General features: G+C 36.0%; 1 protein-coding gene across 4 annotated transcripts; it reads right to left on the bottom strand.

Annotated features, from left to right (window-relative positions):
• Positions 1-270: 270 nt before the first annotated feature.
• Positions 271-21,384, bottom strand: PP5.2 (protein phosphatase 5.2). 4 transcript variants are annotated; one of them, XM_010275146.3, is made up of 14 exons: positions 21,152-21,267; positions 20,478-20,518; positions 15,818-16,013; positions 15,389-15,558; positions 15,235-15,306; positions 14,864-15,014; positions 8,683-8,791; positions 8,474-8,591; positions 6,178-6,325; positions 4,863-5,111; positions 2,381-2,506; positions 2,185-2,285; positions 779-853; positions 271-650 (listed from the first exon to the last, which is right to left on the bottom strand). In XM_010275146.3, exons 3-14 carry the CDS (start codon positions 15,894-15,896, stop codon positions 591-593), a joined length of 1,458 nt encoding a protein of 485 aa, XP_010273448.1. In that variant the 5' UTR covers positions 15,897-16,013; positions 20,478-20,518; positions 21,152-21,267; the 3' UTR covers positions 271-590. The 4 variants fall into 4 exon arrangements, with proteins under 4 accessions (XP_010273448.1, XP_010273449.1, XP_010273447.1 ...); XM_010275147.3 differs by having other exon boundaries at positions 20,478-20,548; positions 21,152-21,242; XM_010275145.3 differs by lacking the exon at positions 20,478-20,518 and having other exon boundaries at positions 21,152-21,384.
• Positions 21,385-23,226: the final 1,842 nt, after the last annotated feature.

The raw sequence follows: 23,226 nt of genomic DNA, 5'->3' as shown, positions 1-23,226 counted from the left end.
GTGTCTTGTGGGTATAAGTGGGTAGCATATTTATGGGCAGCAGAAGGCCAGATCCTAACTCGGTCTCTCTCTTCTATAAAGGCACAATCTTCATCTTTTCCTTGCATATTCATACATTTCTCTCATTTAAATCAAGTTTTGTACTATGGTCATTAGATAGAATATAGCAGTAAAACAAAAAAAAAAAAAGTTAATAAAGCATGGCATTATGCATGTTAACTATGAACAATCGAGCACCGAAACAAAAGAAACAAAAATATGAACAGTGAATAGCAAAATCAAGCAAAAAATAGTAGCCAATAAAGAATCATATAATTTACACGGCCTCCTTTTACCAGTATCTTCACCTGGAACAAGGGGGATAAGTTCCTTTTGGTAAATCACAACTGAAACTAGGGAGGAGAAAAAAATGATGCATCTTTAAATATTTTCCTTCCATGACACAAAAACTGGACCTCTCTGTTTTGTAACCAGTTTATCAGGTCAGTCCAACAGTAACGTGCACTTGGTGTATTCCCAGTATTTCATCGCCTAGATTGAAATTTATGCCAAAATCTAACAAAAGGAGGGACGGTCAGCAGGCAAATAAATCAAGAGAACAACCTAAGGAAGTTATTGGCATATGCCATCGGCTTCACATCAGGGTGTGGCTGCACATTGATCAAACAAAAATTATTAGAAACCTTAACAAGTATAGACCCTACTTTCAGAAAATGGTAAAAATTAAATAATTTTAACAGAATGAGATGATAAAGGGGGAAAAAAACTGTTTACTCACAACTGCTGAAAAAGTAACAATGTTCGGTTTCATATCAGGAGCTTGGAACCGTATGAAAGCACCCTTGTTCCCCATCTGCATCATGCAATCATGAATATATCTCAATCCTAGAAAGAAACCATTCTCAAGGAATAGCTAAAATGTCAAAAGCAATAGACATTTTTAAATCCAACTATTGGCAACAATGCAGCATGGAACATAGAAACTGGATTCTTCAACTCCTTCAATGCTTAGAGTATGCATGGATTTTTAGAAAATGTTTGGGCATCACAAACAAGGTAATGTACACAACAACAAGATAACAATCATCGGATGAACTCTGAATCAGTTCAAATTAGTTCTAAGGGGAAATTGCCAATCGCTTTTTCAAAAACGAAAATACAAAAAATAAAAGCATTAATGGATTTAAAAATGTATTGCTTGTGTAGGTTATGCTGTAGGGGAAAAAACAAATGAATAACATACAACTTAAAAAAACTAAAAGGATTCCTTGGTTTATCCTACAAGTTTGGCCCAATCAATCGTCAATCTAATCTTAACCAAAAAAGAAAGGGACCAATAGAAAGAAGAGAACTATAATGAAAACTACCATAATGTGCAATACCTACTTGAACAATCTATATACCATCAAACAACATATTCTTGTTTTGCGCTACAAACTATTTTATTTTGTAAAACAAATAGATGAAAAATTCTTGCACTAGGAAAGGAAAATTAACAGATCATAAGGAACCAAATCAGTGAACATAGTTTCCTCTTTTCTTCTAGATTTTGCTTAATTTCAGTCATTAATCAAAAAAAGAAAAGAAAAGAAAAGAAAAATAAAAGCTTATCCCTAGAGAGTGTGCTTCATTAAAAAGTTGATTATTAAGTGCATACCAACAAATCAGAGGGTACATAAAGATGTGCATATGATTCCTGTGTTGTAATTTGTAAAGGTGTTTGTTCAATGAAGAAAGGGAAAAAACCGGTTTAAACAAGCAAGCATGCTGTATGCAAAAGAATGTGGTCCTCAAACTGATAACCAGAGCTACATTGGTGAATTGGTAATCAAAGAAGACATGTTCTCATGCATGCCCATCATGTAATTGCCATAACTCATAAAGAAGATGAAACCACCCTGAAATTTCTCATCACAATTACTTGAGCAAAAGAAACCCCAATTCATAAACCAGGTGGAATACAAAATGCACAAGAGCAGGGATTTTGAAAGATCAATATAAACCATGTTATGGTTAAACCTTTCCTCATGATAATTTTGAGGGTCTCAAAAATAGATACTCTGATGGCTCAAATTTTCCACATAATGCTATTGGAGGAAAAATTACTGAAGAACATTTGACAGGAAATTGTTATAACTGTCAAAAATGAAAAGCCAGAGAGATGAAAGCAATACTTTTTATTACCTGATCACAATAGTTTGGAGCTGAAAACACAGTAATCAGTTTACCATCATGCTCAATCTCATATCCTTCATCCTTCACTTCATGTGATCGAACAACTAAATCTGAAAAACCAGTCATGCACATGTGTGAGTTATTTTTCCTTGGGGGGGGGAGTGAAGAATCTACTAAAGCAAAGAACAATAGGATACCAAATTACCTAAATTATTTTCCTGTAAAAATCTCTTAGTAACATCTACACCAAAAGAAAGTCCTACGCCTCGCTTGCTGGGGCCTCTTCCAGGGTAAGGTTGGGGATCACTCCAAAGCAGTTCACACATCAATCCTGACAAAAAGGAAAAATAAAAAGTAAGGAAACGTGAAACATATATACCAAAAAAAAATTGTTGAAGAATACCCAAGTTTATGCATTCTGAAGGTTCATTGTTCAATGACGCCCTGCTTTACCTCCTTGAAAACAGAAACAAAAGGCATCTGGAAAAAGGGCGGAATGGAGTTTGGGGAACAAAGCATATTTCCCAAGGAAGGGAAAGAATAGGTAATAACTAGGCAAAGTCCAGGGTTTTCAGAATCAAGATGTATGGTAGGCCTTCCCTACTTTTATAGAGTTTCTATAACAGTACAATTTCCACAGATTTGTGATGAACTACCATTTATTGTCTGATGTACATTTTGTACATCATACTTGTGCTTTTTTTATATCTTTTGAAAGTCCATCCCCCAAACCATAACCCCCCCCCCCAACCCAGGTGCAGGCGGGATTCGATCCCAAGTCTCCACTACAACCAGCAGGGGACCTTACCAACCAGCCGGTTGGCACCTTGCTTATACCTATAATTCAAATCATTTTTATTGTGGACTTTAATAAGTGAATAATTAAACAAGATGCTTTCCTATTCTTCTTTTTATCAAGAACAAAATCTCAAATAGATTGGATTGTATGATATGATCACATGTGGGGAAAACGGAAAATGCCCATGGGTTAAAAAAAAGAAGAAAAAAGAATCACCACCTTCCCCACCATATCAAAAGACAGTGCAGATAGCTCAATCCCAACTATTTCAAAGAACCCCATTTACAAAAATTCAAATTACCAAAAAATTGAAAATTTGTCATATCGTGGATCAGGCAATTCTGGAACAGAACCATATTTGGAACACAATTCAGAGGTTTTGTGAACCACAATCCAGTAATTGAGAATCCTAGTACAAGGTAAGTCTTGCACCATAAAATTGCTTGCCTATTTATCTACCATCCCCTTTTTATCTCTTTTGAAACCACTCCATCTACTTTTTACCTTTTCCCATGTGAATATGTGTCTAAGTGTACAATACAACTAATTCTTTAATTCTTTAATAGAGATTTATATAACATCTCATAAAAAACAATAGTTGAACTAACTAATTATATTTAATGCCCTTCTGAGACATATGTAAGTACGCATTCATATGTATACGAATGCACAAACACATTCACATATACACATATGCTCCAGACATCCTCCAAAACTTTACAGCTTCTCAAAATTACTGATCCAATGATTTGCTCCCTTTCCAAACTCTTGGTCCTACCTCCATCTCTTGCTTCTGGACATTAAGCACCAGTATTGCCTACAAGATGAAATTTGACATTGAAGAGCTCTAAGAACTTTCACGTTTTCAGCAACAGGACTACCATCTTAACATGGTGTACTTCTTTGTGATCTCAAAATATGCTGGATTTACAAGATCTTGGTTTTGTGGGATAGATAACCGAATAATAACCTTCTAATGGCACAAAAATTATAATAAATGAACTAGTTTTGACCCTTGAAAAATAGGACAAAAAAGAATAGTGATAACGTTGCAACTTCAACTTTTTTTTGATGAATTCATTGCAACTTTAACTTCTCAGAATTATAAATACTCTCCAACATGAGTTAAGACTATGGAGAATATTTCTTCCATGGCTTCTTTCCTTCTGTCCACATCCAACTTACATATGCTCACCACCTTGCCACTCCTTACACATGTCCTCTACCATCTTTACCTCCCTCTTCCTCTGCCAACTTCCTGACTCTGGCATTTCACTTGACCTCCTACCATAAGAAGGAAACAACTAAAAGGCGTGAGAGACTAATATCTCACTCAGTCCCTTAATTTGTCTGCAGGTACACTTAAATGGTACTAACCATAGAGTCACCAACTAATCCTTTAACATCATCACAGCCAATGGACAAATGTGCTTACCTAAATTATATACAACATAGCAAAATAATTTTTAATTCTTTATTACAAATATGTGCACTTTCTTTTTTTTATCAATAAAATATGTGCACTTTCTGCCTTTTTTAAGTTGCATTTATTCAGGTTTGATGTCAGATTATACCAGTCAATCCCAGCATAACACAGATAGAGAAGGGAAAAAATAACAATTAATTTATGGCAGTTGAAGAAGAAACTGAGGAATGCAGTTTTTGGATCATCAGAAATTGAGAAATACATGTGTTATGTTATGTTATATTATATAAAGGCCATAACCCAATGCTGGCTAACCTTTGGCATTTTAGAACAAAGCGACCGCCCTCAGAAATTATGTTATATTACATACATGTGTGTATATAACTATATATAGTCCAGGCACAACAGAAAAGCAAGTTTCAGTAAAGCAGAAAAGAAATACAAAGGACTTGTGAAGTTTACCTTCTTCTGGGGGCTCACAAAACCGATCAATTGCTCTAATGTCAGAAAGCTTTACACCATCAACACTGAAAAGACCTCCATGAACTACAAAGACCTTCCCATTTATAACATGTGCTAAAGGCAAACAACAAAATACTTCGGCAAAGATTTCAACAAATGTTTCACTCAACTTTGACTTGACCTCTCCTTCAAAACCATATATCTTGTTCATGCTCTTACTCTCATGATTTCCTCTTGCTAAATAAATAGCTGAAATATTTCAAAAAATGGTTAAAAGAATGAAACCTGATGAAGTTCAAAATTACTAGATTACAGGCATATAGCACCTATAAACAAGTTCAAACACCAAAATGGCATATGAAAACACAGTTAATGCATGTTGTACAAAGAAAATATAGAAAGGCCTTTCTTATCTTTAAAACAAACATCACGAGTATAAGCATTAAATGCAAGACATGGAAAAGATCAGTGCAAACAACATATATGATGGCAAATATACAACATTAAAATGCCTAGAGCTTGCAAAGAAAATCTGATTTGTCATCATGGAACATGTGAAAATGGAAGCATCAACCTCTCAGCTCATCCTTATACCAAATACTTGAGGCCATTTTAATACATCCTATTTTGTGATTCCACTCCACCAAGGGCCATAGCTTCTGTTAAATTGTAGGTCTCCTCATATTAAAACATTATGATGCCAAGTATGCAGGTAAGTACTTTCACTGGCATGTAATTAGAGTTCAGGCAAGATTCCAGTAAAGAGCTTATCATTGCTAAGGAAGGACAAAGATGAAAGTTAAAAAGATGAGTTAATCCATGGTTTGCACCCCCCCCCCCCCCCCACACACACAGAGAAGAATCCTCTTCCATAAAATTAAGGGGGTGGTTGCACAAGGTCATTGGGTGGTTGGTTGCTCCTAATCTTACATTCAGCAGAGTTGGAGTACAACCCCCCCCCCCCAAAGTCTCATTCAAATAAATTTCCAGCTCAGTAATTACTAGAAGTGTTAGTTGAAAGGAGTATTTTTCAACTGGGAAATTGCTCATCTGGGATTTGCTTAATGCTTTTTGGGTTCTGTTGTACTTTGGCTTTTGGATGTCTCCCTACAGGTCTTTTGGTGTCCGATATTTACAGAGAATTGGTGCTTGTACACTCCTTTCTTTCAACTCTCTCCAGTAATGCATAGTTTTCATGTCTATATTTGTCTTATTGTATTCTCCCAATAAGTAAGGTTGTTAAACCAAAGAATCATTAACAAATTAAAAGCTGAGAATTTTGAGCATTTTAGCACACAAAGCACAGGAGGCTTACCTGTTGGCGACATACACTTGAATGCAAATAGAGTGAGAATAACTTCAAGTGAAAAGGATCCTCTATCAACAAAATCACCATTGAACAAATATGGATTCTCATCTGAGGGAAGTCCATTGAGCTCAAATATATTCAACAAATCATAGAACTGCAAGTTTAAGAAAAGGAGAGTTAAAACTCCAGAAAAAAATATGAAGAAAAAGACATGCGCCATAATTATTGGTAAACACAATAACTTAATGTCAATTCCAAATTCTGATGCCCATTGAATATGGATAATGAAATTGTAGCTATGTGCTACACATGGCAACAAAACTGCTTGACAATCGAATCATTATGATCCATTTGTCCAATAATCGAGTCAATAATAATCCCTCTTGAAGTTTTAACATGATCAGTGTGAAAATCCTCCAGAGTAATAATGGTTCTAATGATTGCTATAGAAAAGGATTGAAGATGCTTCCACAATTACAATGGTGAGTGCGAGTAATGATTATAATAACTGGCCATCACAAAAATAGCAACATCCTCCAAACAACTCCTTTTTATAATTGTCTCTCTCTCTCTCTATCCCCTTATAGTCCCCCTCCATTTTTATGATCAGCATATAGTTACCCTCCCTTCTCTGCCTATCCCTTTTTCTAGTACACTAACTTGTCTTTCCCTACCCCTACATTTTCCCACAAGGCCTCATTATTTTTCTTCCATTTTTTTACCTTTATCCTTCATTTTTCCCCTCCCAAATGCATAACCATAATTCTTCCTTGAAACTTTTCCTGTTATCTGTTTGTAGAGTTAGGCTGACATCATTCTCCCTTCATTGCTCACTACACACATACTTGGACCAACATAACCATGTCACCAGATAAAACAATCAACCAGACCAGGCTAACCAAGTTTTACAGCTCTCAGAATTCCAGTTCACCATTTGCACACACAGTCACACAACATTAAGCAAAATAATTAAAATGCCAAAAAATTCATGAGATTCCAAATATGATACACATACAAATTAATGAGCCTTCATCTGTTCATCATCATCTGGTATATAGGGTCAGGTACATCAGTCCCTGTTTCACAATTCCATTCTGTTCAGTGCCATATATTGTTAAATTATGAGCCCTTTTTGGTCTGCCCCTAGCTCTTCTACCCCCCTTCAGCTTGTAAAAGATCACTTCTTCGTACAGGTGCTGTAGATGATCTTCTCACTACATGACCAAACCATCTCAGTTTGCTTACCCATATTTTATCACCTATAAGAGCTGCTCCTAAGTTCCTTAAAATGAGTTCATTTCTGACCCTGCTCTTCCTAGTTTTCCCACTTACCATTTCAACTTTCGCAGGTCTGCCTCACACAATTTTTGGACATGCTGTTTCTTAGTCAATATCTATGACCAATCTATCCCCCTAGGTGATATTTGATGAACACCAACTGATTGATTACCACTTTTATGGTACAGGTTGATTGGTTAATTTGGTTATGAGTTTCCTTAGATATCATGCCTTTCTGGTATCATTGTCAGACTCTGTTTCTTAACTTTCCAACACTCTGCTGTTTTATAAAATTTTCCCTTTAGCCTAAGTGGTATTCTGTTATCACATAAGACTCCAGATGCAACACGCTCCATTTTGCCCATCCTGCTCCAACTCCATGGACAACATCCTCCTCAATCTCTCCCTTGTTATGGATTATTGAACCAAGGAAACACAAGAGATTACATTAAGTTCTCTCTTGGATTGAATCTCTCCTTTTTGTTAGGTGCCGTCTTGTCACCTATCGGATTGTATCTCCTTTTTGTATAACGAATTTTCGTTTTACTCTTCAAAAAAAAAAGTTCTCTTGGTCTCCAATTGCAAGTGTACCCTGATTTGCACTTTTATTGTTATTAAACTTACATTGCAAATATTATGCTTTAATCCTGCTTATTTTAAAACTTCAATCTTTTTAAGGTATTTGTCCATAACAATTTTGCATTTAGTCATTTGTTAGTTTCATCAATTAATAATATGTCATCAGCAAACAACAAGCACCATAAGACATCCACCTGAATATGTTAGCCAATTCATCCATAACAAGTGAGAATAAACTAATGAGCCTTGTATGTCAAAATCAGTTAGGGCACAAACTGCACAACGTTAATACACCAGTAGGCAAAAAGTCTGAAACTCTGAATATATCAATCATATGATAATAAGGCTACAAGACAGCAAATGAGAAAAATCTGAGAACTAAATTCAAAAACAGACTTCTATCCACTATCAAAGTGTCAAAGAAGGAAAAAGGTAATATAGCTACCTGGCCATGTACATCGCCACAAACAGTGAAATGATTGTTATCTGAGACAGTTATATCAACTAGAGAAGGCAAAACATGCAACATTTCTCTTGTCTGCAGTACAATCTGGTATGCATATCTACAACAGAGAATAACCAATTCATCCTAAGTATATAATATTCAGCAGATGTATTATAGAAATATCGATTATTATCTCAATATACACATACCGCTTATGTAAGCACTTCTGGTTCTTAAAGTCATCCATCATTTTCTTAACAAAATCCAAAGTTACAACTTCACCCTCTATCCTTGCACCGGAATATTGTGGCTCCACCTCTGTGATTGAAAACAGAAGGCAGAAAGAAAGATACATTAGAAATTAATGTCAATATCACCACAAGACCAAATAATCATATTATCCCATCAATCAGCATATTCAGTTCATATTTATTGTTGAAATATTTATGGTATTTCCGCATGAATCCCCTTCTTTCCATGGACACAAAGTTCTGACATCAAGAAAATGAACCAACTTCTTTGTTTATTATCTTTCCAACGGTCTTATATGCACTCTTCTAAATGGTTGAAGTGTCTGTCAGATACACATCAGGTTCCAACATTCAATAGATTCTTGATGGACACTTCTACCCAACATTTTCCTTCTTCTCTTTACTTTTTTTAACACAAGTGAGCAGCTAATGTGCATGATGAATGTCATGTTTTCCTATAGAATGTTTTATTTTTGATAAGTAAAGCAGATTCTATTGGAAGGGAAAACAATTAGCAGAAGACGCCTCATACAAGACAGGGACTAGGCTCAAAAACAAACTTTTAGTCCCTTTTCTATGGGTATATAATATTAGAATTCAAAACTATTTAATTTTCTGTAGGCATGTTCATGAGTCCATTTTTTTCATCTTGCCAAGTTAGGCTCCCAGGACAATCAGATTCTGAATCCAGGGACTAGGTCTATCAAGTACATTCAGTAGTTAACAAGCATCTTTTAAGTTGGGTTTACTTTCCTCTTCAAGAAAATTGTAAAGTTTTGAGTAACTTATCAAAAAAGATTGTTAAGTTTTGAGTAGGAGCAATCAACAATCTCAGGTGCCACTTGCCAGTAAGATGAGGTCCAGCTTTGCAGACCAGCTCCTAGACAAGCCACCAAGATATTAATTAGGGACACTATAATCTGATGAATCAGTACTGGGTGCATAGCAGTGGGCCCGGTAACTGTCTGTTTCCAGTACACATATTGTTCAGGGATGACAAAATTACTCTTGAGATTACTCTTATTTTTAGGATAATACTATTTATGTGTGAAGAGAATCATTTTTGTTCATATTTTTTTAAGTTTATTTTAGCATTTTTTTATAGTTTTTATAGCACACAAGCTATACTTGTATGATTTTTTCCCACTTTCCACTGACACTATCAATACAAATCTTACCTTACTTCAACATCAACTGTGTGGGGATGGCTACATGAATCCTATTCTGCCATTCCATTCTATTCAGTGTCAGATTCTGAATCCAGGGACTAGGTCTATCAAGTACATTCAGTAGTTAACAAGCATCTTTTAAGTTGGGTTTACTTTCCTCTTCAAGAAACTTGTAAAGTTTTGAGTAACTTATCAAAAAAGATTGTTAAGTTTTGAGTAGGAGCAATCAACAATCTCAGGTGCCACTTGCCAGTAAGATGAGGTCCAGCTTTGCAGACCAGCTCCTAGACAAGCCACCAAGATATTAATTAGGGACACTATAATCTGATGAATCAGTACTGGGTGCATAGCAGTGGGCCCGGTAACTGTCTGTTTCCAGTACACATATTGTTCAGGGATGACAAAATTACTCTTGAGATTACTCTTATTTTTAGGATAATACTATTTATGTGTGAAGAGAATCATTTTTGTTCATATTTTTTTAAGTTTATTTTAGCATTTTTTTATAGTTTTTATAGCACACAAGCTATACTTGTATGATTTTTTCCCACTTTCCACTGACACTATCAATACAAATCTTACCTTACTTCAACATCAACTGTGTGGGGATGGCTACACGAATCCTATTCTGCCATTCCATTCTATTCAGTGTCAGATTCTGAATCCAGGGACTAGGTCTATCAAGTACATTCAGTAGTTAACAAGCATCTTTTAAGTTGGGTTTACTTTCCTCTTCAAGAAACTTGTAAAGTTTTGAGTAACTTATCAAAAAAGATTGTTAAGTTTTGAGTAGGAGCAATCAACAATCTCAGGTGCCACTTGCCAGTAAGATGAGGTCCAGCTTTGCAGACCAGCTCCTAGACAAGCCACCAAGATATTAATTAGGGACACTATAATCTGATGAATCAGTACTGGGTGCATAGCAGTGGGCCCGGTAACTGTCTGTTTCCAGTACACATATTGTTCAGGGATGACAAAATTACTCTTGAGATTACTCTTATTTTTAGGATAATACTATTTATGTGTGAAGAGAATCATTTTTGTTCATATTTTTTTAAGTTTATTTTAGCATTTTTTTATAGTTTTTATAGCACACAAGCTATACTTGTATGATTTTTTCCCACTTTCCACTGACACTATCAATACAAATCTTACCTTACTTCAACATCAACTGTGTGGGGATGGCTACACGAATCCTATTCTGCCATTCCATTCTATTCAGTGTCAGATTCTGAATCCAGGGACTAGGTCTATCAAGTACATTCAGTAGTTAACAAGCATCTTTTAAGTTGGGTTTACTTTCCTCTTCAAGAAACTTGTAAAGTTTTGAGTAACTTATCAAAAAAGATTGTTAAGTTTTGAGTAGGAGCAATCAACAATCTCAGGTGCCACTTGCCAGTAAGATGAGGTCCAGCTTTGCAGACCAGCTCCTAGACAAGCCACCAAGATATTAATTAGGGACACTATAATCTGATGAATCAGTACTGGGTGCATAGCAGTGGGCCCGGTAACTGTCTGTTTCCAGTACACATATTGTTCAGGGATGACAAAATTACTCTTGAGATTACTCTTATTTTTAGGATAATACTATTTATGTGTGAAGAGAATCATTTTTGTTCATATTTTTTTAAGTTTATTTTAGCATTTTTTTATAGTTTTTATAGCACACAAGCTATACTTGTATGATTTTTTCCCACTTTCCACTGACACTATCAATACAAATCTTACCTTACTTCAACATCAACTGTGTGGGGATGGCTACACGAATCCTATTCTGCCATTCCATTCTATTCAGTGTCAGATTCTGAATCCAGGGACTAGGTCTATCAAGTACATTCAGTAGTTAACAAGCATCTTTTAAGTTGGGTTTACTTTCCTCTTCAAGAAACTTGTAAAGTTTTGAGTAACTTATCAAAAAAGATTGTTAAGTTTTGAGTAGGAGCAATCAACAATCTCAGGTGCCACTTGCCAGTAAGATGAGGTCCAGCTTTGCAGACCAGCTCCTAGACAAGCCACCAAGATATTAATTAGGGACACTATAATCTGATGAATCAGTACTGGGTGCATAGCAGTGGGCCCGGTAACTGTCTGTTTCCAGTACACATATTGTTCAGGGATGACAAAATTACTCTTGAGATTACTCTTATTTTTAGGATAATACTATTTATGTGTGAAGAGAATCATTTTTGTTCATATTTTTTTAAGTTTATTTTAGCATTTTTTTATAGTTTTTATAGCACACAAGCTATACTTGTATGATTTTTTCCCACTTTCCACTGACACTATCAATACAAATCTTACCTTACTTCAACATCAACTGTGTGGGGATGGCTACATGAATCCTATTCTGCCATTCCATTCTATTCAGTGTCATATAAATTGTTAAACTATGGGCCCTTAAAGCATTTCTCACTACTTGAATCTATGTCCTTTTAGGTTAGGTTTGCTCCTAGCCCTTCTAGCCTCATCATTTCTTGCCAGTTCTGTAGATGGTCTTTTATGCACGTGCCCAAACCATTTTAGTCAGCTTTCCCTAATTTTATCACATATTGTAGTTACTCCTAGGTTCTTTAGAACAAGTTAATTTCTGATCCTATCCTTTTATAATTTTTTCACTCATCCATATTAGCATTTGCACTTCTGCCACTCATTTTTTGGACATGTTTCTTGACTGCCCAACACTTTGCTCCATACAACATTTTTCTTTTGATAAATACACTTTGCTCCATACAACATTGCAGGCCTTATAACTGTAATATAAAATTTTCCTTTTAACCCAAGAGGTATTTTCCTATCACATAAGACTCCAGATGCACCCCTCCATTGTGCCCATCCTGCTCTTATTCTATGAACAACATCCTCTTCAATCTCTCCCCCATGGGATTACCAAACCAAGCTAATGGAAGAGATCACATTGAGGGGGGGGGGGGGGGGGGGGGGGCAGCTAAAACCTATGTCATACACAATTTTCTTCTTTTTTTATAGAACATGTCATACTCAATTTTGATATCCAAAATTCCAAATCCAAGTACCCAATTGCCAAAATATACCCCACAAGAAAAAGCCTACTGACCACCATCATGATAAACAGGTTGATGCACTTTATTTTGAGTTTCTATAATTCATTATAGTTGGTGAAATTTGGTATTGTGAACATGGAAAACGCAACTCAACTCAACAATGCTTTGTCCCAACTATATGGAGCTGGCAATTGAGAAAATGGCAAAGATAAATTAAATAGAATTTGGAAAAATTGGAATGAAAAAATCATAGGATTAGGATAACCATATGGACCTGAGAATGTGGAAAAAGAGAGAAATTTTCTAATACTATACCTAAAATTAATGTATTTTTATGCTTGGAATTGATTTCAACTTTAAACCAGTCTCTTATCTTCAATGGTTCAATGGTTCAACTGTCTGGGAAGGCACTTGGTTTGGTGATTGTCCTTTAAAGGAGTTGTTTCCTTCTTTGTATAAAAATAAGGTCATTTCAAATTTTCAATGTTCCTGGATTCAAGACAATCAGATCCCAGGTTTCGAAGGAGTTTGAGGGATGAGAAAGCAACTTGTTTGTCTGAGCTTCTCCTTCTTCTTGATAGTGTTTTTTTAGAGTTTTCTTGTCCAGATAGAAGAGTTTGGTTCCCAAGCTCCAAAGGTTCCTTTTCTTGTGTATCCATTTTTAAAGATCTTTGCCAATCCCCTTCCTCTCTGTAAGTGTGGTTTCAGCTGATTCCCCCTAAAATTAAGGCCCATCTGTTGGGAAGTCGCTCGTGGGAAAATTAACACTCTAGATTACTTGCAAAAGAAGAAGCCTTTTCTGTGTATTTCCCCGAATTGGTGCACTCTAAGCAAATCTAATGGTGAATCTTGTTACCACTTACTAATTTCTTGTTCATTTGCTACAGATATATGGGGTTGGTTTTTCTCTTTGTTTGGGTGCAGGTGGAATATGCCAACGGAGATAAAATGTTGTTTGACCCATCTACCTTTACTTTACCGAAGAAGAGGGGAAGAGTAATGTGGAGGTACACTAGAGCAGCAGTGGTGTGGACCTTGTGGGAAGAGAGAAATGCCAGAATCTTCACGGCTAGGGTTGTACACTGGCTAAAAACTCTGGAACTATTTAAAATTTTCACATTTGATTAAATTTGGAGAATTGGCAGGTAATGGCTTCTAGCTCAGTGCAGAAGGTTAAGGCAAGGATGGCTTGGACACCACCCATTGAAGGATTTTTGAAACTAAACTTCAATTGGGAGTAGTAAAGGCAACCCAAGCCCAGCTGGAATGGGGGGGGGGGGGTAATCAGAGACAAGGAAAGAAATTTAAGAGCACTCTTCTCAGGACCTGTGGGGAGTGGAGACTCTTTAAAGGCAGAATTGTACGCAGCCCTACAAGGCGTACAGATTGCATGAGAGTTGGGATTGGAAAATTTGGTGATAGAAGGGGACTCCAAGGTGGTGGTGGGCTGGCTAAAAGACCCAGATTCAGTGATTTGGTGTTACAGAAATGAAATGAAGAAACTTAAATGGATAACTCAATAGATGGATGTTACTATACAATGGGTGGGGAGGGAGGCAAATGCTTTTGCTGATTCTCAAGGTAAACAAGGAGTAACTAGGGATCAGTTGTACTAGGCCCACTTATGACTTTATGTTGTTTCTGTATTAATGAGTGAGGCTGCACCTCGCACCTCATATTGGGATGCTTGTAACAGACTCTTTATCCTTTGCTTCTAATGAAATCTAATGAATTTTTATCTATCAAAAAAATGAGAAGGTAGAAAGAGATTGATAATACATGAAATATGCACAAATAGGGCTGCAAAAAAGCATCTCAAATTAAATATATATTTCAACGACTAGAAGGGAGCAAAAATAAGCATGAATGTAATCAAATAAACCAAACCCACAGAGGAAAAACGGACACTGCAAAGATGCTGCCAACCAAATAGTAAGGACAAACTAATACCTATAGTATGAAAATCAATAGAATCAGCTACTGATCGTCTTTCAACATCATGGACTGCAATAGCTTCTTCAAATTTCAGTTTCATTACAGCTCTCTCACATTCCTTCAACTTCTTAACAGCATCAGGATTGTTTGGATTGACTTTCACCACCTAACAGAAGTGGGAAGAAGAAAAGAAAATATGTAGGAATAAGTTAAATTAGTATCATTTTCGAGTTGGACTATTACAATCTTTCATTAAAAAATGAGGTTAGAAACTAAATTGAAACAAATTCTTTGTGTAGATATTACACTGCAGAAATAAGAAGGATAAACCAAATGTGAAAATTTTTTGAGGCACGTGAGTTTTCATCCTTGAGAAATAAACGTACCTGTTGAAAATCTTTCAAAGCTTCTTTAAGTTTTCCCATTGCAAGATAAGCTACACCTCTTCTGTAATAGCCCTGCATAACTCATAAATTTCAGACAAGAACCCGAGACTTTGATACAAACAAAAGGCAGAAAGGTACGGTGCAATAACCATGCCTTAACATATTTTGGGTCAACTTCAATAGCCTTTGATGCATCCTGAACAGCACTACCATATTCCTCCAACTTAATGTGGGCAAAGGCCCGATTAGCCCAATATACAGCATTCTTACCATTTAACTCAATGGCTTGGGTGTACAGATCAATAGCTTGTGAAAACTTGTTAGCTGAAAAGCAAAATTCAGCAGGTCAATAACAGGAAAAGTAGAATAAAAAATCTAGTAGAATATCTTTCAACATCATGTGTAAAAAAGAAGAAATAAAAATGCTACTTAACCATCATCATATTGTAGTGGTACCATGCTTGCTCTAAAGTCCATTCTTTACAAAAGAAGGTTACAAACCTACCTACTTTAGAACAAGGACCCAATAGGCAAGTTTTTGCCTTAAGACATAAACTTACAAAATAGGTAGAACAAGATTTACCATTAAATGATTCATTGGCCTGAAGTTTGATTTCTTCTGCTTGTGCAAGAACTGAATTTGCAATGTCTGCACTTGCCATCTGTGTAAGGTTTGTTGTGTATATGAAGTCAGACCGTTTTAAGTCACCACGTAACAGATTCCACTACCAATCTTAATCCTTCCATAGGCAATGCTCAAACATTTTGTATAAGAAGACCTGTGTTATAAAAATTGATTAGAAAAGCCAATAATAATGACCTATAAGCATGCAAGAAGCAGCTCTGTCCTGTTTACTAGCACTTTGGTCAATGGATATTAAGCATGATGCTTATCAAAAAAAAAATGATATTAAGCAATGACTTCCAACTTCACTTTTAGTCAACACAAAACACATGCCCCACAAAAGAAAAGTATAGTATCTAAAACACATTAATTATAGACCTAACAAAATCCCGCAAAGACAAATAAAAGTATATATTCATACTTTTAAAATGAAAGAACTGCATCAATAACTTCCCATCAATTTAACAGATCATTTTTATTACTTATCAGGAAAAGGTGACAGAGAGAAAGAGATAAGAGCTCTTACGTTATTAAGCTGAATCACCTTCACAAAAAAGTAATTCTCATTCTATCCTGGACAATAACCTAGATTAAACAACATACTAAATGCTCATAGCAAGTGAAGGTCATTTAAAAGAACTACAATAATTAGGGTGCTGTTTGGCAAGTCTGTCTAGATAGATCTTTCAACAGCCCAGTAGACAATAAGACACTGAGCTTTTGGGGTCTTGTCTTTAAAGATCAAAACTGTTTGGTTCACGTCATGGTCTTCCTAATTTTCAGCTTTTTCAGTCTTTCCGCACACTTGTCTTCTGGCCTTTGGTCTATGCAATACGAAACGGAAAAAGACCATTTTTGGTCTTTTGAGATGGCCTTTTGAGCTTCCCGCAGACCAAAAGACGTGCCAAACACCACCTAGATTTGTTCCATTTTCCACAAGTGGAATCCTACTACAACAAAATTGGAAAATATAGCTCCTCCATTCTATCCTTTCTAGGGCAGTATCTTCTCTTAGAGTAGAGAATAAAGTGATCAAATCGTGCTCATTACTGAAATCAATGTCCTTCCCAACCTCCTTTGTGTAACCTCCAATTTGAAACAAATCAACCCTTCTGACTATTGCATTGTTTTGTTTTAACAAGTATTGTTTCACTGGGAAAGAAATTATTACAGGATGATCCAACAGCCATGTACACCAAGGCACTGTATGGGTTATACATAGTATATTTGGTATTGTTTTAACATATGAACAAAATATCCTTGCCAAAAAATCTATGATGGAATATAGGATAGTCCTTTGAATTCTTTGTGAACAGCTAGCCATGAACAGATCATACCTTTGATCCTCCCTAGCAATCTAGCATGACTGAACATGTGCTAGATCTAGACTTATTTCCAAACACCAGGGCATTTCTTTCAGACCACACACACGACACACCAGAATATGGCCAAAGGCATTAGACCCCTAACTTCTTTTCCTCTCTTGCTCAAACCTTCCATCTGCCATCAAAGGAGAAAATGTTCAAGACTTTGGGGCGGGGGGAACACTCCATCTGAATGTGAACAGGGCTACAAACCATATGTTTGCAGTCAAGAAATAGATTATTTGCCATCTCCATATCAGCCAAGAAAAATTACAACATTTTTCTAATATCATTCCTTGCTCAATAGCCTATCTCTAGAATCGCAATCTATAGTAGAAAAGAGACTTTTGAAGGTGCTATTGGGTGCCAAATTGCATGGCTGGGGAAGTCATGACTATGATGATGGCCCAGCTTCTTGAAGAAAGACTTGACGGAGAAAGGACCTGACCTATCCCCCTCCCAGCACCTTTTGTCTGCTTCACCCACCTGTGGAATAACATTTTGAATTTTCTACAGTAAATCCGCCATTGATCCAGTCACCCAGTCATTCACATTTGTCCTGAATTGGGGATTCCATACCACAGCTCCATTTAGAAATCCGTAGCAGTCCTTAACTATAAACAGATAAGGGAAGGTTTCCATAAAGGTTGCTCATTTTTTGATAATTGAGAATTAATTCATTAATCAAAGAGAGATCTGTTACACATAAACCCAAAGAGAGGCTCAAGGTGCAGCCTCACTCTAAAGAAAATATCAGAACTACAGGAAAAACAGAAAACCACTAGTAGAGAGGTAGTTCACAATTACAAAGCTGCCCAAAACAGAGAGTCCCTGTTAACCCCTTGTTTTGCAAGAAAATCAGCCATTTCATTTGCTGATCTTCTTATCCAATGGATCCTTACTATCATATTTCTTGTTAACCAAACCACCTTCTTAAGAAGATCTCTTAGACCCCAGACAGTTGAATCTAGATTCAGCAACCAGCCCACAACAACCTGGAAATCCCCTTCAATTATCAGCCTTTCTATACCAAGTTGACTAGCTATCTGAATCCCCTGTAAAACAGCTAGAAGCTTTGCTTTGGTAGAATCTCCTAAACCGACTGAGCCTGAGAATAACGCTAAGACATTTCTGTCCTAATCTCTCAAGATCCCTCCTATGCCAGAGAGGCCAGGGTTACCTTGGCTGCTCCCATCAAAGTTTAGTTTAACAAAACCCTCAGGAGGAGGGACCCAAACTGCAACGAAACTCTGTTTCGAGGAAGAAGTGCTAGCCACCATTGACCAGTTCCTCCAGAAGTCATCAAAGGAAAAGAGCTGGGATAAGTTTGTTGTTTTCAACCAGTGTATTGCCCTTATCAAAATGCAGTCTTTCAGCTCGAAGAGGCTTCTCTCCTTATTTTGGAAGATTCCAAAGTTTCTTTCCTCCAGATTAACCTTCCTCTTTTAGATTGCCTGCCAAGGACTGAGGGTTCAAATAGCTGAGAGACTTCTGCTGGCAGCATCAACTTGCAATCGTACAAGGCAAAGATCCAACACCAAATAGCTATAGCAATAGGGCAAGATAAAAACAGGTGGAAACAGTCCTCACCATTGGATTTGCAAAGGGAACACCAGTTTGGGAACAGGCACAAGTAAGGCCTTTTCTTCAGCACCTTTTCCAAAGTATTAACCTTCCCAAGGATCACTTTCCAGCAGAAAACAGAGACCTTTGGGGGGATGGGCTTAGTCCAAAGTTAGATCTGTAAGCAACATTTATATATCTAGAAAATTCCAAAGATTTTTCATGTCATGTAAGTAAATACTGTGAAATAATAATTCCATATTCTTGCCTTGAACAATTTTCACCATCAATTTCCAGGTAGAAATTCATTTTCAAAATTATCGTCTTCCCAACTGAAAATGGAGTCCATAATATATTAAGAACATCAAAAGCTAAATAAGCTCCCACATAAAAAGCTATCAAGAAGTCAGTTACAAAAACCTCATAAGTTTTACTATCAAGAAGCCACAAACAAGGATTAAGAGACCTAGTTTTTAGCTCTACATACACTCATATGGACCAAAAATGGGTTATACATGCTCATATTAATATGTAAAGGGGCATGATTTGCCCCAACTATGTCATTTATATCTAAACAGCCACCTAGTTAGTGACTTAGGGGATGGTCTTCCTTAACCCTAAGGCAATTGCCCAAGCAATATTTTAACTACAATGACTTTAGCATATTAGCTCTCTTAATTTTATAAAATTCTTGCTAAGTGATGCAGATATTGCTCAATTTAGTACAGCAAGATGATCAATCCAACATGATATATGGACGAGTAAGGGATAAACTGAGCTTAAAATAATCAAGGATGTACAGATGACAAACCAATTGAAAAGTAATGCTTGTAAGAGAAATCATGGTTAAACTTCAGTATGATGCAAATAATTTGCAGAACAAAAAAAACGGCAAAACCAGCAATTTCTATCACAGTCATGGGTGTGTGTCTCCACTTTCTTATTGAAACGATCATCAAGTTAGATTATTGTTGTTATGATTGTTGTAGGTATAGAAAGATCACGTTTTTTGCTAAAGTGGTTTCCACCCCAAAGATCTCCCAGATGAAATATTAATTGGAAATAGATGCCACACTAATAATTACATTCATATCCATTAATACAAAAATTAAGTGCAAAAACACAGTCAGGGCCTCCTAGAATAGATAAACAGCATTGAGTCCAAACTTGGAAACAAATAATTGCAAAATAGAATTTAGAATCTAGATGGTGTAGTCATATGTTAGGCACATACAGTAAGAGAACAGCTAAAAATGTGCTGGGAATCAATCATAGAACATAAGAAGAAAGCTCAATGTACAAGTATTCAACACTCCCCAAGCATCTTTATTGTGGGCAAGGGGAAGGATGTCAACAATGACAAATGAAAGGGCAAAGATGGGTAGCAGAATGCATCTGAACAATTCTGTAAATCCCCAAAGGTAGAAAGCTCTTCTCCCATATATACCAATTACAAGAAAATGAGGACTTATAAGTGGATCAATAGCAAAAAATTTCGCAACAATATACAGAACATGGATTGGAGGGGAAACGGTAACGTGGGGCAGAAATGCAATCCCGCTTTCCACAATATTACGTTCCATGTTTTGTTGTTCGGCTGCAAAATAAAGCTAGGCGGAACCTGGAAAATAGCAGATTCTCTAGTTTAATGGATGACGCTTTCATGGATGGGCTGGTCATTTAGAACCTACCGATTCAGGGAAGGCAGAATCCTGTTTCACTTTTCGTCCACCTGAATCCAGACGCAGTCATTGAGAATTGGCTTCATGAAATAATTTTCCGGGTAAAATAGTTTTCAAAATTCGATACAGTAGAATGGCATATAAACACTTAAACATAATTAATTCTCTTCGAATAGAATTAAGATTTCACAGACATCGGCATTCCATATACAATCAAACAAGATAATATAGTGAACGTGAATAGAATCAAAGATTCAAGAAGATACTAGTATATTCCCTTTTATACACTATTTCCACTTCAGGATAAATTTCCTCAAATTAACCGATTTAATTATATTCTCAAATTTTGATCACACCATACAAGGATAAAGTAACTGATACAGACTGTTTTAGTGTCGATCTCTACATCAAACGGAGGGTTTATAGCAGGCATTCAATTGATCTTAGCCAAACTCCATTCGAAACTGCAACACACACCTCCGTTTACCCTTTCCGTTTTCACCTTTCCTATTACTTTTTTGGCTCCACAGTAACAGATTGAGACACTGCAGTAGCCATTAAAGTCCGAAAAACCGACATGTTTCGAGAAACTCCATTAAATTACATTGAACCCTGAAAATCCCGTACTGAAAACGGATATATGACACTATCTCTACGCTTCTGATATATAGATAAGAAAGTACCTGAAGCCACTGTGAGTTTTATCTCTGGTTCTTCTTCTGGAGATAGAGGGAGAGGGTTTGGAAGGAAAGAGCTGAGTGACGAGGGGAGAGAAACCCTAGTCTGAGGGAGAGTTTTTCCTTTTATTCTTTTTCTAAATAATTAAATAAAATATAAATATTGCGGTTGAGATGATCTACTGGCGAGAAAATCAATTTGACGTAATCTGCCCCAAACTTTCTTTGTATTGACCGGGAAAATGCTTTTTGATGAGAAGATTTCCAGGAAATATTTTGGGTTTGTCCAGGCAATACATCATCTTGTATTTGCCAAACGGAGAAGTGTAAAAATTCTCAGTTTGGGAAGAGTAACAAATACAGATACAAAAATGCTCACTTTACATAGTTGTATTTGTTCTCATCCCAAACTTATTCGTTAAACATAAAGAATGGTAGGTGAATGTTAGTTTTAGAGAATATAGTTAGGATGTCTCAGGAATATTAGCGTAAGAGTAATACATGTATATATTTGTATGATATTTATACATATAAATATGAAGGGAGGTTTGACTATGATAACGGAAAGACATGATATCTGAAAATTTTGTGACCATCAATTGGTATATAACTAAACAGGTGAAATTTGTCAAAATTCATGAATGAGTTTTGTTCGAGCAAAACTCTTCTGATATCACGTCTTTCTGGCATCATAGATTTTTTCTACGAAGACATGTCACATTTCGATTGGATTAGACTGTTCAAATGCCTCACTCCAACCTAACCTGAAGTTGAGTTAGGGTTCATGCTTTTTCAATCATTAACACTAGTCGAACTCCAACCCAACTTGTAACTAGCATGATCCAAATTGCAGCCTTAGGTGTAAAAGGTATAAATTTGTCTAAATTCCAATTTAAATCCAACTAAATTATCTGGTTATGATTGTTTCCAATTAATTTGGACCCACTCCTATCAAATTTGATATGAGCCGGTTTGATAATATTTAAGTGTTACATTCTTATCACTGAAGGGTGGTAGTTAGCTGGTTTGTCCTGCAGGTTCAATTTCCGAATTAATTCATGTATCACCAAAATGTCAAAAAAAATAAAATCAGGAACATCTTCCAATAACAAGTGTGGGAGATGTTCCCAATGCATATTGAGATGTGCGTGTGGGGCGCCAATCTGAACTTGAGAAACTAACTCGAGAATCCTTTTGCAAGTGGTGCAAAATGTAGGAACGCTAAGGAGGAAAAAACAGCTTCCAACAGAGATAAGGTCAGCAAGCATTGGTTCCCTCAATTAGATAAAAAATCCAACAAAGGGTTTTGGAGATATCAATTGCCATGGTAAAATAGATGATCCAAAAAAAAAAAAAAGTAGTAAAATAAAAATGTCAATATCTCTATTATAGCTTATTTTGAGCTAGGGAACATCTCCCTTGAAAAGATATTGATTAAATACCTACATCCCCTTCTCTCCCCCTCCCCTCCAATGTATGTTAACTTACTTAAATTCACTTACTGCATTTCTTAAAAAGAAATTATTAATTGTTTTAAATTTATTGATTGTAATTGTAAAATTATTATTATTTTTTAAGTAATTAATGCAATTAAAATATGTAATTAAGTTAATAATTTATTCAATTTACCATCTTTAATCAATTAAGTTAACTTTAATATATTAACTAAGATAACTAATTAAACTATGCTAAATTAATTTTCTTAATTTACCTAATTGAAATATCTAAAAGTAAGTTATAGTTATGAAAAATCTATAATACATTGTATGAAAATTGATGCAATATATAAATTTTGCCTTGTAAATATTACAATTTAAATCGTATCACTCTCTCTCTTTTAAACATCAATTGGCCACACAAAGTTAATGCAATCCGTGTCTCGCTGAATATTTAATGTAAGCCCAATCTCCCTACTTTGGGTGAATATCTAATGACCTCTTTTGTTTTCTTGATAACACAAAACTGACTAACGTTATCACTTTAATCTAAATTGGCCTTTCACCCTCAACCAAACTCGCAACAAATCCGATCAAATATCCAACTATATTTGAACGGTAATGATAACAAATGAGCAATTTCTA

The sequence above is a fragment of the Nelumbo nucifera genome, chromosome 3 (assembly GCF_055504915.1).
Source record: "Nelumbo nucifera cultivar China Antique chromosome 3, China Antique-T2T, whole genome shotgun sequence".
Taxonomy (NCBI): domain Eukaryota; kingdom Viridiplantae; phylum Streptophyta; class Magnoliopsida; order Proteales; family Nelumbonaceae; genus Nelumbo; species Nelumbo nucifera.
Note: the sequence above shows the minus strand (reverse complement) of the source record. Positions and strands in the feature narration are given on the sequence as shown.